The sequence below is a fragment of the Arachis stenosperma genome, chromosome 6 (assembly GCF_014773155.1).
Source record: "Arachis stenosperma cultivar V10309 chromosome 6, arast.V10309.gnm1.PFL2, whole genome shotgun sequence".
Lineage (NCBI taxonomy): Eukaryota > Viridiplantae > Streptophyta > Magnoliopsida > Fabales > Fabaceae > Arachis > Arachis stenosperma.
This window is the reverse complement of record NC_080382.1, coordinates 66425062-66441931: the sequence shown is the minus strand read 5'-3', so window position 1 is coordinate 66441931 and position 16870 is coordinate 66425062. Positions and strand designations below refer to the sequence as shown.

Below are 16870 nucleotides of genomic sequence, written 5' to 3'. Positions count from 1 at the left end.
AAAGATTTGAAAAGATCAATTTTTGAAATTAGAATTTTGACTTGACTAAAAAAAGATATGATTTTGAAAATCTTTGACTAATTTAATGAAAAATTTCGAAAATTATGAGTAAAATAAGGAAGGATATTTTTTTGATTTTTAAATTTTAATGAGGAAAGAGAAAAACAACAAAACGACACTAAATTTAGAAATTTTAGATCAAAACAAAGAGAACAAACAAGAAAACTTTGAATGTCAAGATGAACACCAAGAATACTTTGAAGATCAAGATGAACACCAAGAACAATTTTTTTTTTTAAATTTTTAAGTGAATAAAAGCACAAAAGACACCAAACTTAAAATTTTTAGAAAATCAAACACAAATTTTCAAAAATTTAAAGGAAAACACAAAGAAGACACCAAACTTAGAATTTTTAAAGATCAAGAAACAACTAAGACTATGCAAATTCGAAAAATTAAAAGAAAGTAAAAGCATGCAATTGACACCAAACTTAAAATATGAAACTAAACTCAAATAAAAGACTCTAAACCAACAAAAATAAAATATTCCTAATCTAAGCAACAAGATAAACCGTCAGTTGTCCAAACTCGAACAATCCCCGGCAACGGCGCCAAAAACTTGGTGCACGAAATTGCAATCACACTTTTGCAATTCCGCACAACTAACCAGCAAGTGCACTGGGTCGTCCAAGTAATACCTTACGTGAGTAAGGGTCGATCCCACGGAGATTGTTGGCTTGAAGCAAGCTATGGTTATCTTGCAACTCTTAGTCAGGAGATCAATAATTCTCAGGTTTAATTGTGAAAAGTAGAAGAACGTGAAATAAATACTTGTTTTGCAGTAATGGAGAACAGGTTAAGGTTTTGGAGATGCTCTATCTTCTAAATCTCTGCTTTCCTACTGTCTTGTTCTTCATACACGCAGGGCTCCTTCCATGGCAAGCTGTATGTAGGGTTTCACCGTTGTCAATGGCTACCTCCCATCCTCTCAGTGAAAATGTTCAACGCGCTCTGTCACAGCACGGCTATTCATCTGTCGGTTCTCGATCATGTCGGAATAGAATCCAGTGATTCTTTTGCGTCTGTCACTAACGCCCCACAATCGCGGGTTTGAAACTCATCACAGTCATTCAATCCCTGAATCCTACTCAGAATACCACAGACAAGGTTTAGACCTTCTGGATTCTCAAGAATGGCCGCCAATATATTCTAGCTTATACCACGAAGATTCTGGCTAAAGAATTCAAGAGATATCCACTCAATCTAAAGTAGAACGAAGGTGGTTGTCAGGCACACGTTCATAGGTGAGAATGATGATGAGTGTCACGGATCATCACATTCATCAAGTTGAGGAGCAAGTGATATCTTAAAATGGAAACAAGCGTGTTTGAATGAAAAACAGTAGTAATTGCATTAATTCATCAAGACACAGCAGAGCTCCTCACTCCCAACCATGGGGTTTAAAGACTCATGCCGTAGAAGGTACAATATGAAACATGTAAAGTGTCATGAGGTCCAGATATAATGTCAAAAGATCCTATTTATAGTGAACTAGTAACCTAGGATATACAGAAATGAGTAAATGACGTAAAAATCCACTTCCGGGGTCCACTTGGTGTGTTCTTGGACTGAGCATTGAAGCTTTCATGTGTAGAGACTTTTCCTGGAGTTAAACACCAGCTTTTGTGCCAGTTTGGGCGTTTAACTCCAACTTTTGTGCCAGTTCCGGCGTTAAACGCCAGGAATTCTGAAGCTGATTTGCAACACCAGTTTGGGCCATCAAATCTCGGGAAAAGTATAAACTATTATACATTGCTGGAAAGCCCAGGATGTCTACTTTCCAACGCAATTGAGAGCGCGCCAAATGGACTTCTGTAGCTCTAGAAAATTCACTTCGAGTGCAGGGAGGTCAGAATCCAACAGCATCTGCAGTCCTTTTTCCGCCGCTGAATCAGATTTTTGCTCAGGTCCCTCAATCTCAGCCAGAAACTACTTGAAATCACAGAAAAACACACAAACTCATAGTAAAGCCCAGAAAAATGAATTTTAAATAAAAACTCATAAAAACATACTAAAAACTAACTAAAATGTACTAAAAACATAATAAAAATAGTGCCAAAAAGCGTATAAATTATCCGCTCATCAATACACTTTAGGTAGAAATTAATTTTCATATTGGTAAAATTTGGGTGTGATTAGGTATGTGAGGGGTAGCTGGCGGATTCACTTGGATATGATAGGCTACGTTTGTTTATAAGAACAGGACACTGAGACATGAACATAAAAATACAAAGTTGTGTTTGGCAGGTGAAATATGGATAGAGACATTGTATTCTGAGACACTGAATTAGTGTATTTGTGTCTTTTCTGACAAGCAAAATACAGGCACACTGAACGAAGATCCAACTTATTTTTTTATTTTTTTTATTATCACTATCAAATTTTCATAATTATATTTTTTATTATTTTATTTTTTATTTTAAATTTTGTGTGAAGAAAATACGAAGATAAATTATTTGTTCTGTCTTATATTTAGTTCACCATTAAATAAAAAAAACTCATTTTTATGTCTTTATTCTTCTTGTCATGTTCTCAATATCTTATCTTGTCCTGTTCTCAAAACCAAACGTAGTCGTACATACTGCTTCTCGTGGGTTTTCATGAAACTGTCACTCAAGCCTTTCTCATAGTCTCCGAGATGGTACTAACCCTCCTATATCATTAGTTATTCATATTGATAATATATGTGGTATATATTATCACAGACTCCTATACTAATCGTACCTGAAAGGACATGTTGGTTGGAGAGTCAAATTTCGGGCTTGCTCGAGTGAGGTGGGTTTCAGCGAGAAATGGTAGGAAATGTACGTGCAAAAATATTCAGATGTCCAAACAAGAAGAATCAAAGAGGTATTAGGTTTTTAGGGTTAACGTGTCATCTTGGGGAATAACAGTGTTGCTCCCTAGTATGTAATATGCTTGTTTGTAAATCAGCAAGGGATCTCTCACTTATGATTACTGGATCTTTCCTTCTCTGGAGGATTCTTAAGGTGGTGCTGAGAAGACTCAATTGGGCTAAGACTCGAATGCTCCAGGTCGTCACTTGTGTCATAGGTGATTAGTCTAACTCGAAGCTAGATCTATGTAGAGTGGGTTGGGCCACTCCGTAACAACTCTACCAGTTAAACATTTTGAATTAACAATCATAGGTATATCCTCTTTCTTGTTCTAAAAAGCAAGTACTAAAAGAAATTTTGTCTATAGTTTTTCTTGACACCTAAATTTGAATTCGGCTCTGCTAGGTAGACAATAGAGATTGTGAATAATGGGCTGGGAATTTATCCCAATGAAGGTAAAAAAAATACCACTCAAAATATCCAAACCAAAAATATCATTCAGTTATTCCAAAATTTCAACCATCTCCTATACCCTAATTTACCAAATCAATTTACGAAATCAACATCTTCTTCTCCAAACCCTATGCCGCCGCCCTTTCATCAACCATCCCCCTTCATCGGCGTCAATCTACCCCTTACCGGACATCATCGTCGCCTCTTGGGTTCATCATGCCGTTGCCACTTTACCAACCACCCCATTCGCCAGTGCTAGTCTCTCCCTCACCAAAAACCGAAGTCGTTGCAGGTCTCCCCTTCACCGTTGCGGGATCGTCAGCCAGGCCCCTTCTTAGAAACAAATGGCGCCTACGTGCTCCCCCTCGCCAATGCTGCTTCACTCACCATCCACCGTCACCAGCGTCCCCCCTTCACTGGAGAAACTTGTTGCCATATAAAATAAACTCTATCAGAAAGAAAACATGTGGCTGCTGCTGATTAATGTTCAAACAACCATCCATGTAGTTATTAAAATAATCATTCAGCTACCTAGTGAAATGACCATCTAGCATTTGTTAATTGTATATACTTAAACCAAATCAAACAAAATAACTATCTAATTAAGAACCAAAATAACCATCTGTATATCTAGTGAATTGAACATCTAGCATATTTGACTTGTATTTACTTAAATCTGTTATCAATGCATAAACTTTCGCTGCTTACCTTCTTAGATCATTCACCTTTACATTGCATAAGTTGAGAAGGTTGTCATCTGAATGAGTAGAATTGTCATTGGTGAATAAGGAGGGCATTACAAAGTCCTTCACCCATTTAGGACTCCATCAACGGGCACGTGAAGGGGAAGGCACGGGTGCAGCTGTGGCTGCATTTGCCCAGCTGCAGAAGGAACTACCACGCATGGTCAGGCTGTGACGATGTCGGCGGAGGGCTACGACGGCATAGCCACTGGGGGGTGCAGTGACAAGGGAGATGCATGGGTGTGGGTGCAGAGGGATATACCTTTGCTACGGAGGGACAACGGCATGAGGTGAGGCTTCGACGGCGTCGGTACGAATGGCGGGGGAGGGGGTGCAATGGCGCGGGGTGAGGCTGCGGCAGAGTGCATGAGTTGTGGTGTTTTGACTGGGTCTGAACGGCATGAGGGGGGACGACAGTTTTATACTCTGTCAGAACGGCTGTAAGCGGCAACGACGGTAAGTTTTTGCCGTGGACCGGAGATCGACGACGGTGAGTTTTGGACATGTACTGGAGATTGGGAGGTTATGGTGAGATTAGGAGTAAACGTACATAGTGTGAATGTATTTAATTGCTAATTCTAATTTTTCAAATTTTAAAATTTAAAATTAAATAATTGATTAATAATTTGATTTTTAATTTTAATTTTACCATCCTTTAGTCCATTGTTCACATTGTTCATAATTATCATTGTTTCCCTATACTTTCTCAATAAATAGCATATATAAAGAAAGGATAACTAACCACATTAGTTACTATTGAACTAGAGTTAGTAGCTTCTAAAGTCTTAATACTTATGTATAAATAAGACTCTTCAATTTACTGTATAGAACACACATTAATAGTTAACATTCATTTTCTCTCTCTCTCTCTCTCTCTCTACTATTGTTCTCTATTTTGTATAGACTTTATTTTCACATGGTATCAGATAGCGCGCAAGATCCATGGAGCCAACAATTATCAACAATAATCCATCACCTACTGCTGCTGCTACTCAAGCATCACCATCTGCATCAATCCTAAAGCCCCTTTTCTGTTCCTTTACCAGAAAAACTCAACAACGATAATTTTTTCACCTAACACCATTCAGCTATTCTTACAATTTCTGGTCAAGAACTTTAAGATCACCTAGACTAATGAAGATTCCAACAAGATACGCATCAGCTACTGATGAAAAGGCACAAAATGAAACAAAGACCTATAAAGAATGGAGGCTTGATGAAAAGGCACAAACTGGATCCCTTTTTCAAACATCGAGTTCTTGGTTGTCTTTTTGCTCATGACATTTGGAGCTGACTTCACACTCACTTTGCATCACAAACAAAAGCTCGTATTAGGCAACTTCAACTGCAACTAAAATCGATCAAGAAGACTAGTCCAGCAACTGATTATCTTCTTCAAATAAAAAAAGTGGTGGATGCACTTGTCACTGTTGGAGCTCTTCTAACTGATGCAGAATACACCAATGTCATTTTAGATGGATTAAATGAAGATTATCAGTCATTCTTAACATATGTCACTGCAAAAGATCCACCCTATTCCATTCCAGACCTTGAGCTCTCTTGGTGGCTCAAGAAGACATTGTGGAGAGGTTCAAGAAACCAGAACCCTCAATGGTACAGGTCAATTTCACTCAATCCCAACCTTCTACTCAGACTAATTTTGATTCTGGTTATGCAAGAAACACACCGCCTACACCTAATAGAGGCACTTATGGTCAAAGAGACCGTGGAGGAAGAACAAATCGTAGATATAGAGGTTCTTGAAACTCAAATCGGCCACAATGTCAAATTTATGGCAAGCTGGGCCATATTGCTAGTTACTGTTATTTCAGATTTGACCAACAATTTCAACATGAACAGCAAAATTCAGCCAACTCTTCTATGCACAATGCACTTCCTCCACCTCCCTCATTCTATAATCCTAAAGCAATGCTTGCTACACCTGCTATAATTGCTGATCTATCTTGGTATGCTGATTTTGACGCTTCCCATCACTGTACTTGTGATCAGTCAAACCTACAACAAGCACAAGAATATTATGCACAAGATCAAGTTTATATTGGTAATGGTTCATGTATTAAAATTTAGCATATTGGTAATTCATATTTGCATCATAAAGCAACAGAAAAAAGATATTATTTGTATGATTTACTGCATGTTCCCTTAATTACACATAACCTTGTTGGTGTATCCAATTTGCTAGAGATAACAATGTGTATTTCTTGTTTTGGCCTGATTTTTGTTTTGTGAAATATCAGGCTACTAAGGAAGTGCTTTTCCAAGGCACAACAATTAATGAAATGTATCGTTTTGAAAAAGTGTCTCTTCCTAAATCAGACTTTAGACAATTTAATACACAAATTTTTGTTGCTCAAACTTTGACATTAGATATTTACCACAAAAGATTTGGTCATCCAGCTTTACTAATTGTAAAGTCTATTGTAACTAATTATTCTGTACCTCTGAATAATAAAAATGCTTCTGATTCTAGTGTATGTGAACATTGCTGCTTAACAAAATCTCATAGGTTACCTTACTCTCCATCTAATACTACTTATGATTGCCCTTTATCATTGATTATTTCTAATATTTGGGGCCATCTCCAATCACTGCTCATACAGGTATTAGATATTATACTTCATTCATTGATGTGTATTTAAGACACACTATAATATATTTTTTAACAAACAAGTTACAAGTCTTTAGTGTATTTAAATTGTACAAAATCCAGATGGAAAAACAATTAGGATACTCTATTAAAGCACTTCAAACTAATAATGCTAGAGAATATCTATCTCACAAATTTATTGAATTTTTAAAATAGGAAAGAATTATTCATAGACTCAGTTGTCCCCATACCCCTCAACAAAATGAATTAGCAGAAAGAAAAAATAGGCATATAGTCAAAACTGCTTTAGCTTTATTATCTACTGCTACACTTCCTTTAACTTTATAGAATGAGGTTTTTGCAATCTCGGTATATTTGATAAAGCGCATGCCTTCATATGTTACAGGTTATAAATCACCTTTTGAACTATTATATCATCGTGAAACTGATTATGCTTTCTTGAAAATCTTTGGATGTTTATGTTTTTCTTACACTAGACCATACACTGCTCATAAATTGGAATACATATCTGAACCCTGTTTATTTTTAGATTATACTTTGAATAAAAAAAGATATAGGTATCTCACTAACGGTGAAAAAATAATTGTTTCTAGAGATGTAGTTTTTCATGAACATCAATTTTCATTTCACTATTTTTTTTTTCTACTACTATTAATGAAACTTGCACTAGCAATACTACTGCTTTAGATTTTTTACCTCAAATTGTATCCATTCATCCCTTTTCTGTTGATCTTTCATCTTCAATGCCCAAATTCAATTCTAGTAATACACATCATAGTGAGGAACATGAACAAGTATATCCAATGCAGACAACTTCCTGCTAATGGGACAGCAACTTCTACCCAAGATCTCATACCAATTATTTCTACTCACATTGATTTATCTTTTTCCTCAAACCCTCCATCTACAACCACCCTTCCAGAAAATATCCATCCAATGCAGATAAGATCCAAAACAGATAATAGAATTTCAAAAACTCTTCAGGTAGCAAAATTTTCAGTCTCTCCTAATTTTGAATTATTGCCTAAAAGTATTCAAAGTGCTCTCCATAATCCATTATGGAGAGATGCTATGCTTACAGAATATAAAGCACTACTATATCACAATACATGGTCCTTAGTTGAATTACCTGACAATAAAAAAGTAGTTAGTTGTAAGTGGATATTTGCTGTTAAAAAGAATGCAAAAGGTGAGATCATCAGATATAAAGCTAGGTTAGTTGCAAAAGATTTTTTTCAAACTGCTGGAATTGATTTTATCAAGTTTTTTTACCTGTTATTAAATTAGTTACAATTAGGATGATTTTAACCATTGCTTTATCAAAAGGTTAGAAAATTCAACAATATAATTTTCACAATGCATTTTTAAATGGAACTCTTCATAAAATTATTTTTATGTCCCAACCTCCAGGTTTCTGTCACTTTAATTCTAAGCTTGTATGCAAATTAAATAAAGTCATTTATGGCCATAAATAAGTCTCAAGAGCCTGGTACTTAACAATTACTTCCACCCTTCAATCTTTTGGCTTTACAGTTACAAAATCTGATTCTTCCCTGTTTACTAGATATACTTTTACTTGTATCATTTATGTTCTTATTTATGTTAATAATATGCTTGTTACTGGAAATGATGAAACTGAAATAAAAATTGTTCTTAGAAAACTTCATTCTACCTTTTTATTAAAGGATTTAGGTAAGCTCAACTTTTTCTTAAGTATAGAAATTATAACACATTCTACTTTCTTAATTTTTTTGAACCAAACCAAATATATACATAACCTTTTAACACATGCTGGCATAAATGAATTCAAACCAAGCATGATTCCATCATAAGCTCTCTTTGATTGCCAATGCTGGAACCCCTTTTGAAAATCTAACTTTATATCGCTTCATAGTGGACGGATTACAATATGCAATAATTACACGACCTGATATCAGTTTTTCAGTGAATAAACTGAGTCAATTTATGTCCAACCCCTACCAAGAACATTGGGCTATAGTTAAACGAGTCCTGAGATACTTGGTGGGTACTGCTGAGCTTAAATTGCAATTTGATTTACGATTTTCTACTTTTTCAGACTCAAATTAGACGAGTGATCTTGATGATAGAAAATCTACAATTCAGTTTTGTGTGTACTATAATTTGAATTTGGTGTCTTAGAAGAACAGCAAATAACTCATGATTAGTCAAAACTCAATTGAGACTGAATATAGAGCTCTAACAACAGTGTTTATAGAACTCATTTGGATTCAAAATTTTTTGGCTGAATTGCATCAGTCTTGCCCAGCTTTCTCATTGTATTTTGTGACAATATTTTAGCTGTGCTACTTGTTTATAATCTAATCTTACATAATTGGACTAAACATTTTGAGTTAGATCTCTAATTTATTTAGAATAAAGTGATAAAAAATTCTATTATTGTCACACATATTCTATCAATTGAACAAGTGATAGATGTGTTAACAAAGTCTTTATTATTAGCCAACTTTAACAAATTTAGAAATAAATTCAGGTTGGCATCAAAACTACCCTGAGTTTATGGAGGAATAATAACATAAAAAAAAAAGAATAATTAACCAAATTAGTTATTATTGTTCTTTGCTTTGTATAGACTTTATTTTCACACCATTTAATAATCTTCCTTCACCGTATTCTCTTCAACAACTAACATCTTTGCATTATTTCCTAGTCAACACATGCATGTGACTGATCATTTGTTTCTTTCCACTTTTACCTTTTTCCTTGTGCATGTTCCACTGTCCAAGTTTCAGTTCAGTTTCCGTCACGACATTATCAAGATTGTCGCCGTCGTTGGTTCTTGGCTTGTATATCAGTGTCGCCATAATGGTTTTTCTGTCACGAGCATGTAACCTCTCTGATTTTTTATGGAACATCTCCTTTTCTTCATTTAAGAAATCAAAAGTCTTGATTTGGCTGAACAACACCGATATCCCGTTACGGAGCATGCGATTTACATTTTTTTATAGAAAAATGAAATTCCTTTCTCGCTCTTTGCAAGTTACTATTTTTAAAAATAAAAAAAAAACAAAAATACTTCACGCATGATCAAAGAAGCTCCGAACCCTATAACGCTGCATATCCCTACCAAACTCCATTGTAGGCATTACTCTGATAAAAAAAAAAATCTATATTAAAAGTTTTCAGCCGCGTTTTAGAATCTACATTTTAGTGAATAAATATTTTTTCTCCAAATATAGGATCGTCTATTCGAATTCTGTTTCTAGTCTTATTGAATTGGATTTCATTAAAACAAAAACCCTCTCGATACTTTCAAAAACCCTCTCGATATTTGTCTGATTAATTCTTGTATTTGTTTTATTATTTTTTATTGTTATTTTTATTTAAGGTAGGATATGCCTGATGCCTAGAATATGCCTCATTATTTTATAGGACTATAAAAACTTAGATACTACTATAATGAATTAATGATAATGATTTGCTTTCGCTTTGCTGTCAGCAAAAGCAAAGGTTAATGAATTAATTAGTTGCATAGCATATTTTATTAAAATCAAGAATTAGTTTTATTTTAAGTTGTCATTAACCAATTATTAATGGCCTCTGTTTTTTTTTTTAATTTTATTAAGAAACAAATTGATGATATGTGTAATATTTAAATATTTAGTAGTTAATTAATGAGTAAAATGCATATTTAAATCAAATAGAGTCTAAAATTATACAATTCACCAAAAGAAAAAAGTGTTACTTGAATCTTCTAAAATGATGTTTTTATATAAATCGAATGAGTCCCGTTCGAATTACTCATTCCAACACTAATTCAAATCAGGTCCATTCGAATTATTAGAGATATACACAAATCGAATCTGACCAATTCAATTTACGCATGCATAGATGTCCTATTAAATCGAATCACATGGAATGTCCTATTAAATCGAAAATCTGCATGCGTAAATCGAATTGGTTTGATTTAAATTATTAGTGTTGAAATCGGTAATTTTTCGAATGATACTCATTCGATTTACATAAAAATATCCCCTTAAAAAATTCATATAACATTTTTTTCGATAAATTATATAATTTTAGACTCTATTTAATTTAAATATGCATTTTACCCTTAATTAACTATATTCTAATATATACAAGGTACACAAAGCGCAGTATGCAGAATATTGCAAAGCTATAAATTTGAGTGCTGTCTAGATATCTAATATCTTTTGAGAAAAAAGACAAATACACTAATCTTTTAATTTAAAGATAAATATATTTTTTATTAATTAAAAACATAAAATTATCTTTTATTTTTTAAAATATGAAACATTTAAAATTTTTTATTTAAAATATATATAGACAAATAGATATTCCAAAAAAATTTAAATACTTCGTATTTTAAAAAATAAAAATATTTTTATATTTTTAATTAATTAATAATATATTTATTTTTGAATTAAAAGGTCAAAAATTTATTTATATTTTTCAGTTTTTTTTTTTGTTCTCGGAAAAGTGGTTGTCCAAATGCACTTATAATTTGAAGATACCAAACTTCAATGAAAACATAATAATAATAATGCATCATCCAACCAAAGACAATATCTATGATGATATGAATCATGTTATATTATTAACAATGTTATGATTAAATATGTAGCCAATTTAAGGAGATTATTAAATAAGAAAATTAATTAACCAAATATATATGCACTATTATTTTTTTTATTTTAAGGTTTATTGAATTTAATTTAATTTTGATTATTTGTAAAAGAAGAACCATGAAATCAAATTAGTGACGACTATATATGTTGGGTAACAAGTATTGGTCGAGTTATTTTTGGATTTTAAATTGAATTTTGTTAGGGAGACAATGAAAAATTTTGATAATGTGTATAATGAGTTGATTTATTGGCCCACAGTGAATTAAAAAATAAGAAACATCCCCTAAATTTTAATAACAAAAAACTTTTACCTCCTAATATCAAATTTTAACTATCTCCTACCCACTACCAAATCCTAGCAGCGCCTAACTCCAGCAGCCCTAACAGTGCTATGACATTTTCTCTGGCCGTCACCTACCCCCAACAGTCGGTTACATATAAAATTGATCACTTTTGAAAATGTTAGGTCTTTATACTTCAACCAAATCTAATAAACTAATCATCCAAATATTCGTTAAAACAACCATTTGCATATATGTCTATTGCATTGAATATTTAGATTATTTTAACCCTACCCAATAAAAATTTTAACCATCATCTTCCTTTTAATCCTAAATACACTCCCTTCTAATTCGAACTCCCTTCTCAGCATCGTCATCTCTCGTCGTCATGCCGTATTAAGAACAAACATCTCATTTGTATAAAGAACAAACATCCCATTTACAGTAAGAATAAACATCTTATTTACATAAAAAATAAACATCTATATGCATATATAAAACTTTCGCTGCATACTTTCTCCCAGCATCGGTCTGCGCGTCTAGCATCGATCTTCCGATGATTCATACACTTCTTCAGTGACGCTGTTCTCGCCGCCATTACGCTGTTCTCGTCCGACTGAAGGAGAAGAAAATTCTGCTGTCGAATGTTGTTCAACCACATCAGAGCTGGTCCTCCATCGCTGGCGCTAGAGAGAGTTAGCATCTTGGTGCTGTTACCATTCTCGGACTCGGTGTCTCCATCTTCACTAAAATCCTTCCATTCGCTGCGGCGTTCTCAGACTTTGGCGATCCGATTCCGTGTCCCGCCTCGCCTTTTTCTTTGTCAAGGGATTCATCAAGCCCGGTCTCGGAAAATGCGTCGCATACCAGTTCGATGTTCGTCTCACTCTTCGGAATGAGATTAGGATATAGTTTGGTTTTCAGCGAAGCGCTTTTCGTGTCGGTTTCAGCACACGCCAGTAGAATTTTTTCTGCCACTTGTGAAGATTTTCTGCGTTGCATGCGAGAAAAAATTAGAGTTTGGAGAGAAAAATTAGAATTTGAGAAAGAGGGATTAGAATTATCAGTGAAAATAAATATTTTTTATATAATAGATTATGAGTTTTTAAAAAAAATTTAAAATCTGATTTTTAAAATATTTAATTTTTAAATTATTATTCAATTTAATTTTTATTGTACACATTATACATTAAATATATTAACTCTCAATACTTTATCTTTTGAATTTGGTAAGTATATTTAACAATAAAACAATGTTAGAGGGCTAGTAATTTTTGTGATTATTAGCCATCAACTAGTCATCAATGATGATTTAATGGTGTAAAATTAGTGTGAGATTTTATCCAATAGCTCACCTTCCTCTACTAATTATATGCTGGCCAAAATTCAATAAAATTACTAGCTATAGAGTTTTCCTTTAACAATAAAACATACACAAAACATCAATACTAGCACCAGCGAGGAAACGCGTGTACCACCATTTCCCTAGTGTCTTTACGAAACTGACAGAAACCAAAAGCGATTCCCTTTCACTTTCACTAGCTTCCACTTTCATTTTTTAAATTTATTTATTTTAGTCTGCACTTTAATTGTGTAGAAAATGTACACGAATTATTTTCATTTTTAAACTTTCAAGGAGTGAAAATTAAATAGTTTATATAAATAATAACTATGAACAAAAAGCCATTTTTATTTATCCTTTTTTTTTCTAATTCCCCACCATATTTTCCCAACCTAACAGAAATTAGTTAATCTAGTTATATTTAAAAATTAGTTATTAGTCATTATATTTGTGCATATACTACGAATTTGAATTTTGTTATGATCAAAATTTATTATTAAAATCAGCACATAAGGCATATTTGTGTATCAATTCAATTTTGTATGTTTCTTTTTAATTAAGTTTATCAATCTCTTAATTAAATTGAGTTGGTGTAGTAGTTAGTTTATTAATCTATTTAAATAAGTACGTGATTCGAATTCTAATTTGTATATTCAGTAATTTATTGATGGATGACAATAAATTAATTTTTAGTCTACTAAATTTAGAGATATCTTAAAAAATTAAAAAAAAAATTATCAATCTCAACAATAAATAGTCCTAGAACTTTGGACACTAATTACTGCCATTACCAATTTCATTTCAATTTAATTCAATTTAGTGTCAAAATTAAACCACAATATCATAATGAATGTGCTTGAGCAGCACAGGAATCACAATATCTGGCGAGCTCAACTGCGGCAAATGACCTTCTGAAGACATGACCTCGACGATGGAGCTGCCGCCAAGGTGTTGGTGCAGGTATTCCGCTACGACCACCGGAACGGCGAGATCCCTCTTGCTTTGTATTATATGACATGGAATAGTAACGAGATTTAGAATTGGTCTCATATCGCTTTGGAATATAGTTTGCAACACACTAAGAGCTATGTCTGGCCTCATGTTGAACAGGGTTCGGCTGAATTCTTGAACCGCCACGGATTCCATGTCACCTCCAACGGCCATCGGAGCAAAACCTGAACACCATGCTTTGTAATTCGCCGCCATGGCGTCAAATAACTGGTCCAGATCTTCCTGCTCAAAACCCCCGAAGTAATCCGCGTCGTTCAAATACCTAACAATAGCCCAACATGATAGACAGTAAACAAATTAAAGACACCACATAACCATATTAAAAAGTTAGAATGATGTCACATGCTGGATTTTTTTTTAATATGTATGTCTAATGTATATAACGAGAATTACGAGAGATTCAGTAGTATAAATATCCATAAAAATATTATACGACTTAGTTAACACAAAAGATATATTTATTATTTTAACTAATTTTATATTTTTAATATTATTTTTCTTAATTAAGTATAAAATATTATCTTAATTAATCTCAAATTTATTATTACTACACTATTTTGCAATAATAATGCTAATACGTACTCAACTACTTATCGTTTACATACCAACGAAACTTAGTACCTATATATATACATATATATTCTCACTCATCACTTATTCTTTCTTTTCTTCTCTTGAATTAAAATAAACGCTAATTAAGTGCCTACTAAAGTTGGTGTGTAAAATATATTTACACAATATTAATCTATCTTTTTCATTGATCATTTTTCTATAAGAAAAAAATTCATAAGTCGATATATATAACTGAATACGTTTTAATTTGTAACTCAGTTATGAAAAAAAATTGACACTCTTTTTTTTCTAAATATTTAAATGATATTTTTATTTATAAAAAATACACTTTACTCTTGTATAATATTAAAATAATGTAAATTTTAGTTCATTTTACCAAAATACGTATAAATAATCATTATGATTATATATAAATTAGTGACAATTATTTGATTGCTGTAAATAATAATATTAATAACTTTATAATCGTTTTAATAAGTTTTACTTATTTTAATATTTTATCACATAATATAACATATTTTAGCTACTTATTACAAAAAATATTTAATTTAAAACATTTGTATATTTCATGATTGATGATAAAATATTAAAAATAAATAAAATTGATTACATTAATAATCATGCAATATATAAAAACTTTAAATTAAATATTTTATAACAAGTTGAAAGCATTTTATATTTTATGATAAAATATTAAAAATGATAAAATTTATTATTACTATTTGAATCAATCAAATAATTATAACCTCTATATATATATAATGATTATTTATGATATGTTGGTCAAATGAATTAAAGTATATGTTATTTTAGTTTTACTAAAAAAAAATTATATTTTATAAATACTGTGTCATTTAGACATTAAAAAAAAGGGGGAGTGGATCATTTACTCGAAAGAAAAAAAAAAAACATTGTCAGAACTTCACATGAAACTAAAGGAAGGGATGAGCAGCTCTTGTTATTAATGAAGGTCAACTCAACTAACACAACACTATTATTTATTAATCAACGTACAATCACAACACAACTAAGCTTAAAGTAAATTCATATTAATTAATCAGTTATTGTATTGATTGTGGATCAAAATCACTAGAAATGGCCTAATAATAGCCAGATGCTTACGTAACATACAAAGAAGTTTTAGATTCAAATTTTATTGCTGTTAATGTAACAACAAATTAAAATAAAAAGCTTGATTGTTCCAAATGAATTTACCTAGGAGAAGCGGAGACCATAATGATCTTGGTGAAGAGATCCGGGCGAGAAATGGAAGCCACAGTTCCGATCATGGCAGAGACGGAGTGGCCAACGAAGATGCAAGAAGAGACGCGAAGGTCCTCCAAAATGGCGAGTAAGTCATAGGCGTAACCTTGCAAAGTGGAGTAACGTCCAAAGTCAAAGTATTCAGGGTTAGTGGTGCCGGCTCCCATGTTGTCGTACAGCACCACGCGGAACTCGTCCACGAGTTGAGGGACTATGTGTTTCCACACAGATTGGTCGGTTCCAAACCCGTGAGCTAGAACTATGAACCTCGTACCTGAACCCACAACCTTCACGTTATGAGCTTCTTCCACTACTCCCATTCTCCTTTTTTTTTTGTGGCTTCTTGTGTTGTGTTGTATTATTGATCGGAGACGATTTTAGGATTGGGGAGTTTTGAGCCTCCTTGTCATATTTAATGGTTAAAAAAGAATAGGCAAAAGGAAAACGGAGATGGACGAATTAATAATTAACACATAACCTAAAGATAGAAAATGTTATTTGTATGAAATAACACCAATGTTTAATAAGTATGCTACTATTGAATGCTTTTTTTTTTGGAAATCATTGTTTTATACAATCTATTGGCGATGAATATAAGAACTAAGAGATTCGACCAAGAATAAGCCCACAAATATTTTTGAATTATATTCTATACTAATTAATAATATTAATTAGTGATTATTTAAATTTCCTTTAAAAAAATATAAAATTAATGATTATTAATTGTCTCTTCTTACTCTATCTCATCTTTTACTATTTATTATGTAAGCACTAATTACTCTTTCTAAAAAAATTTTCAAAATTCTAAAAAACAAAAAACACCAAAACATAAGATAAAGAATCATCTAAATTTTAAGAAAAAAAACATACAAAATATAGAAAAAAGAATCATCAAAATAGTAAGAAAAAACATATAAAATATAGAAAAAAGAATCATCCAAAACTAATAAAAAGAATCATCTAAAATATAGAAAAAAGAAATGAAGGTTGTGGTAGGCTTAGAGAAGGGGGGTTGAATCTATGCCTTCCTTTTCAGTTTCTGTTTCTGAC

The 16870-nt window shown here is 32.4% G+C and overlaps 1 protein-coding gene across 1 annotated transcript; it reads right to left on the bottom strand.

Annotated features, from left to right (window-relative positions):
* Positions 1-13723: 13723 nt before the first annotated feature.
* Positions 13724-16322, bottom strand: LOC130935749 (probable esterase D14L). Its single transcript, XM_057865633.1, has 2 exons — positions 15773-16322; positions 13724-14246 (listed from the first exon to the last, which is right to left on the bottom strand). The coding sequence occupies exons 1-2, from the start codon at positions 16138-16140 to the stop codon at positions 13802-13804; spliced, it is 813 nt and encodes a 270-aa protein (XP_057721616.1). The 5' UTR covers positions 16141-16322; the 3' UTR covers positions 13724-13801.
* Positions 16323-16870: the final 548 nt, after the last annotated feature.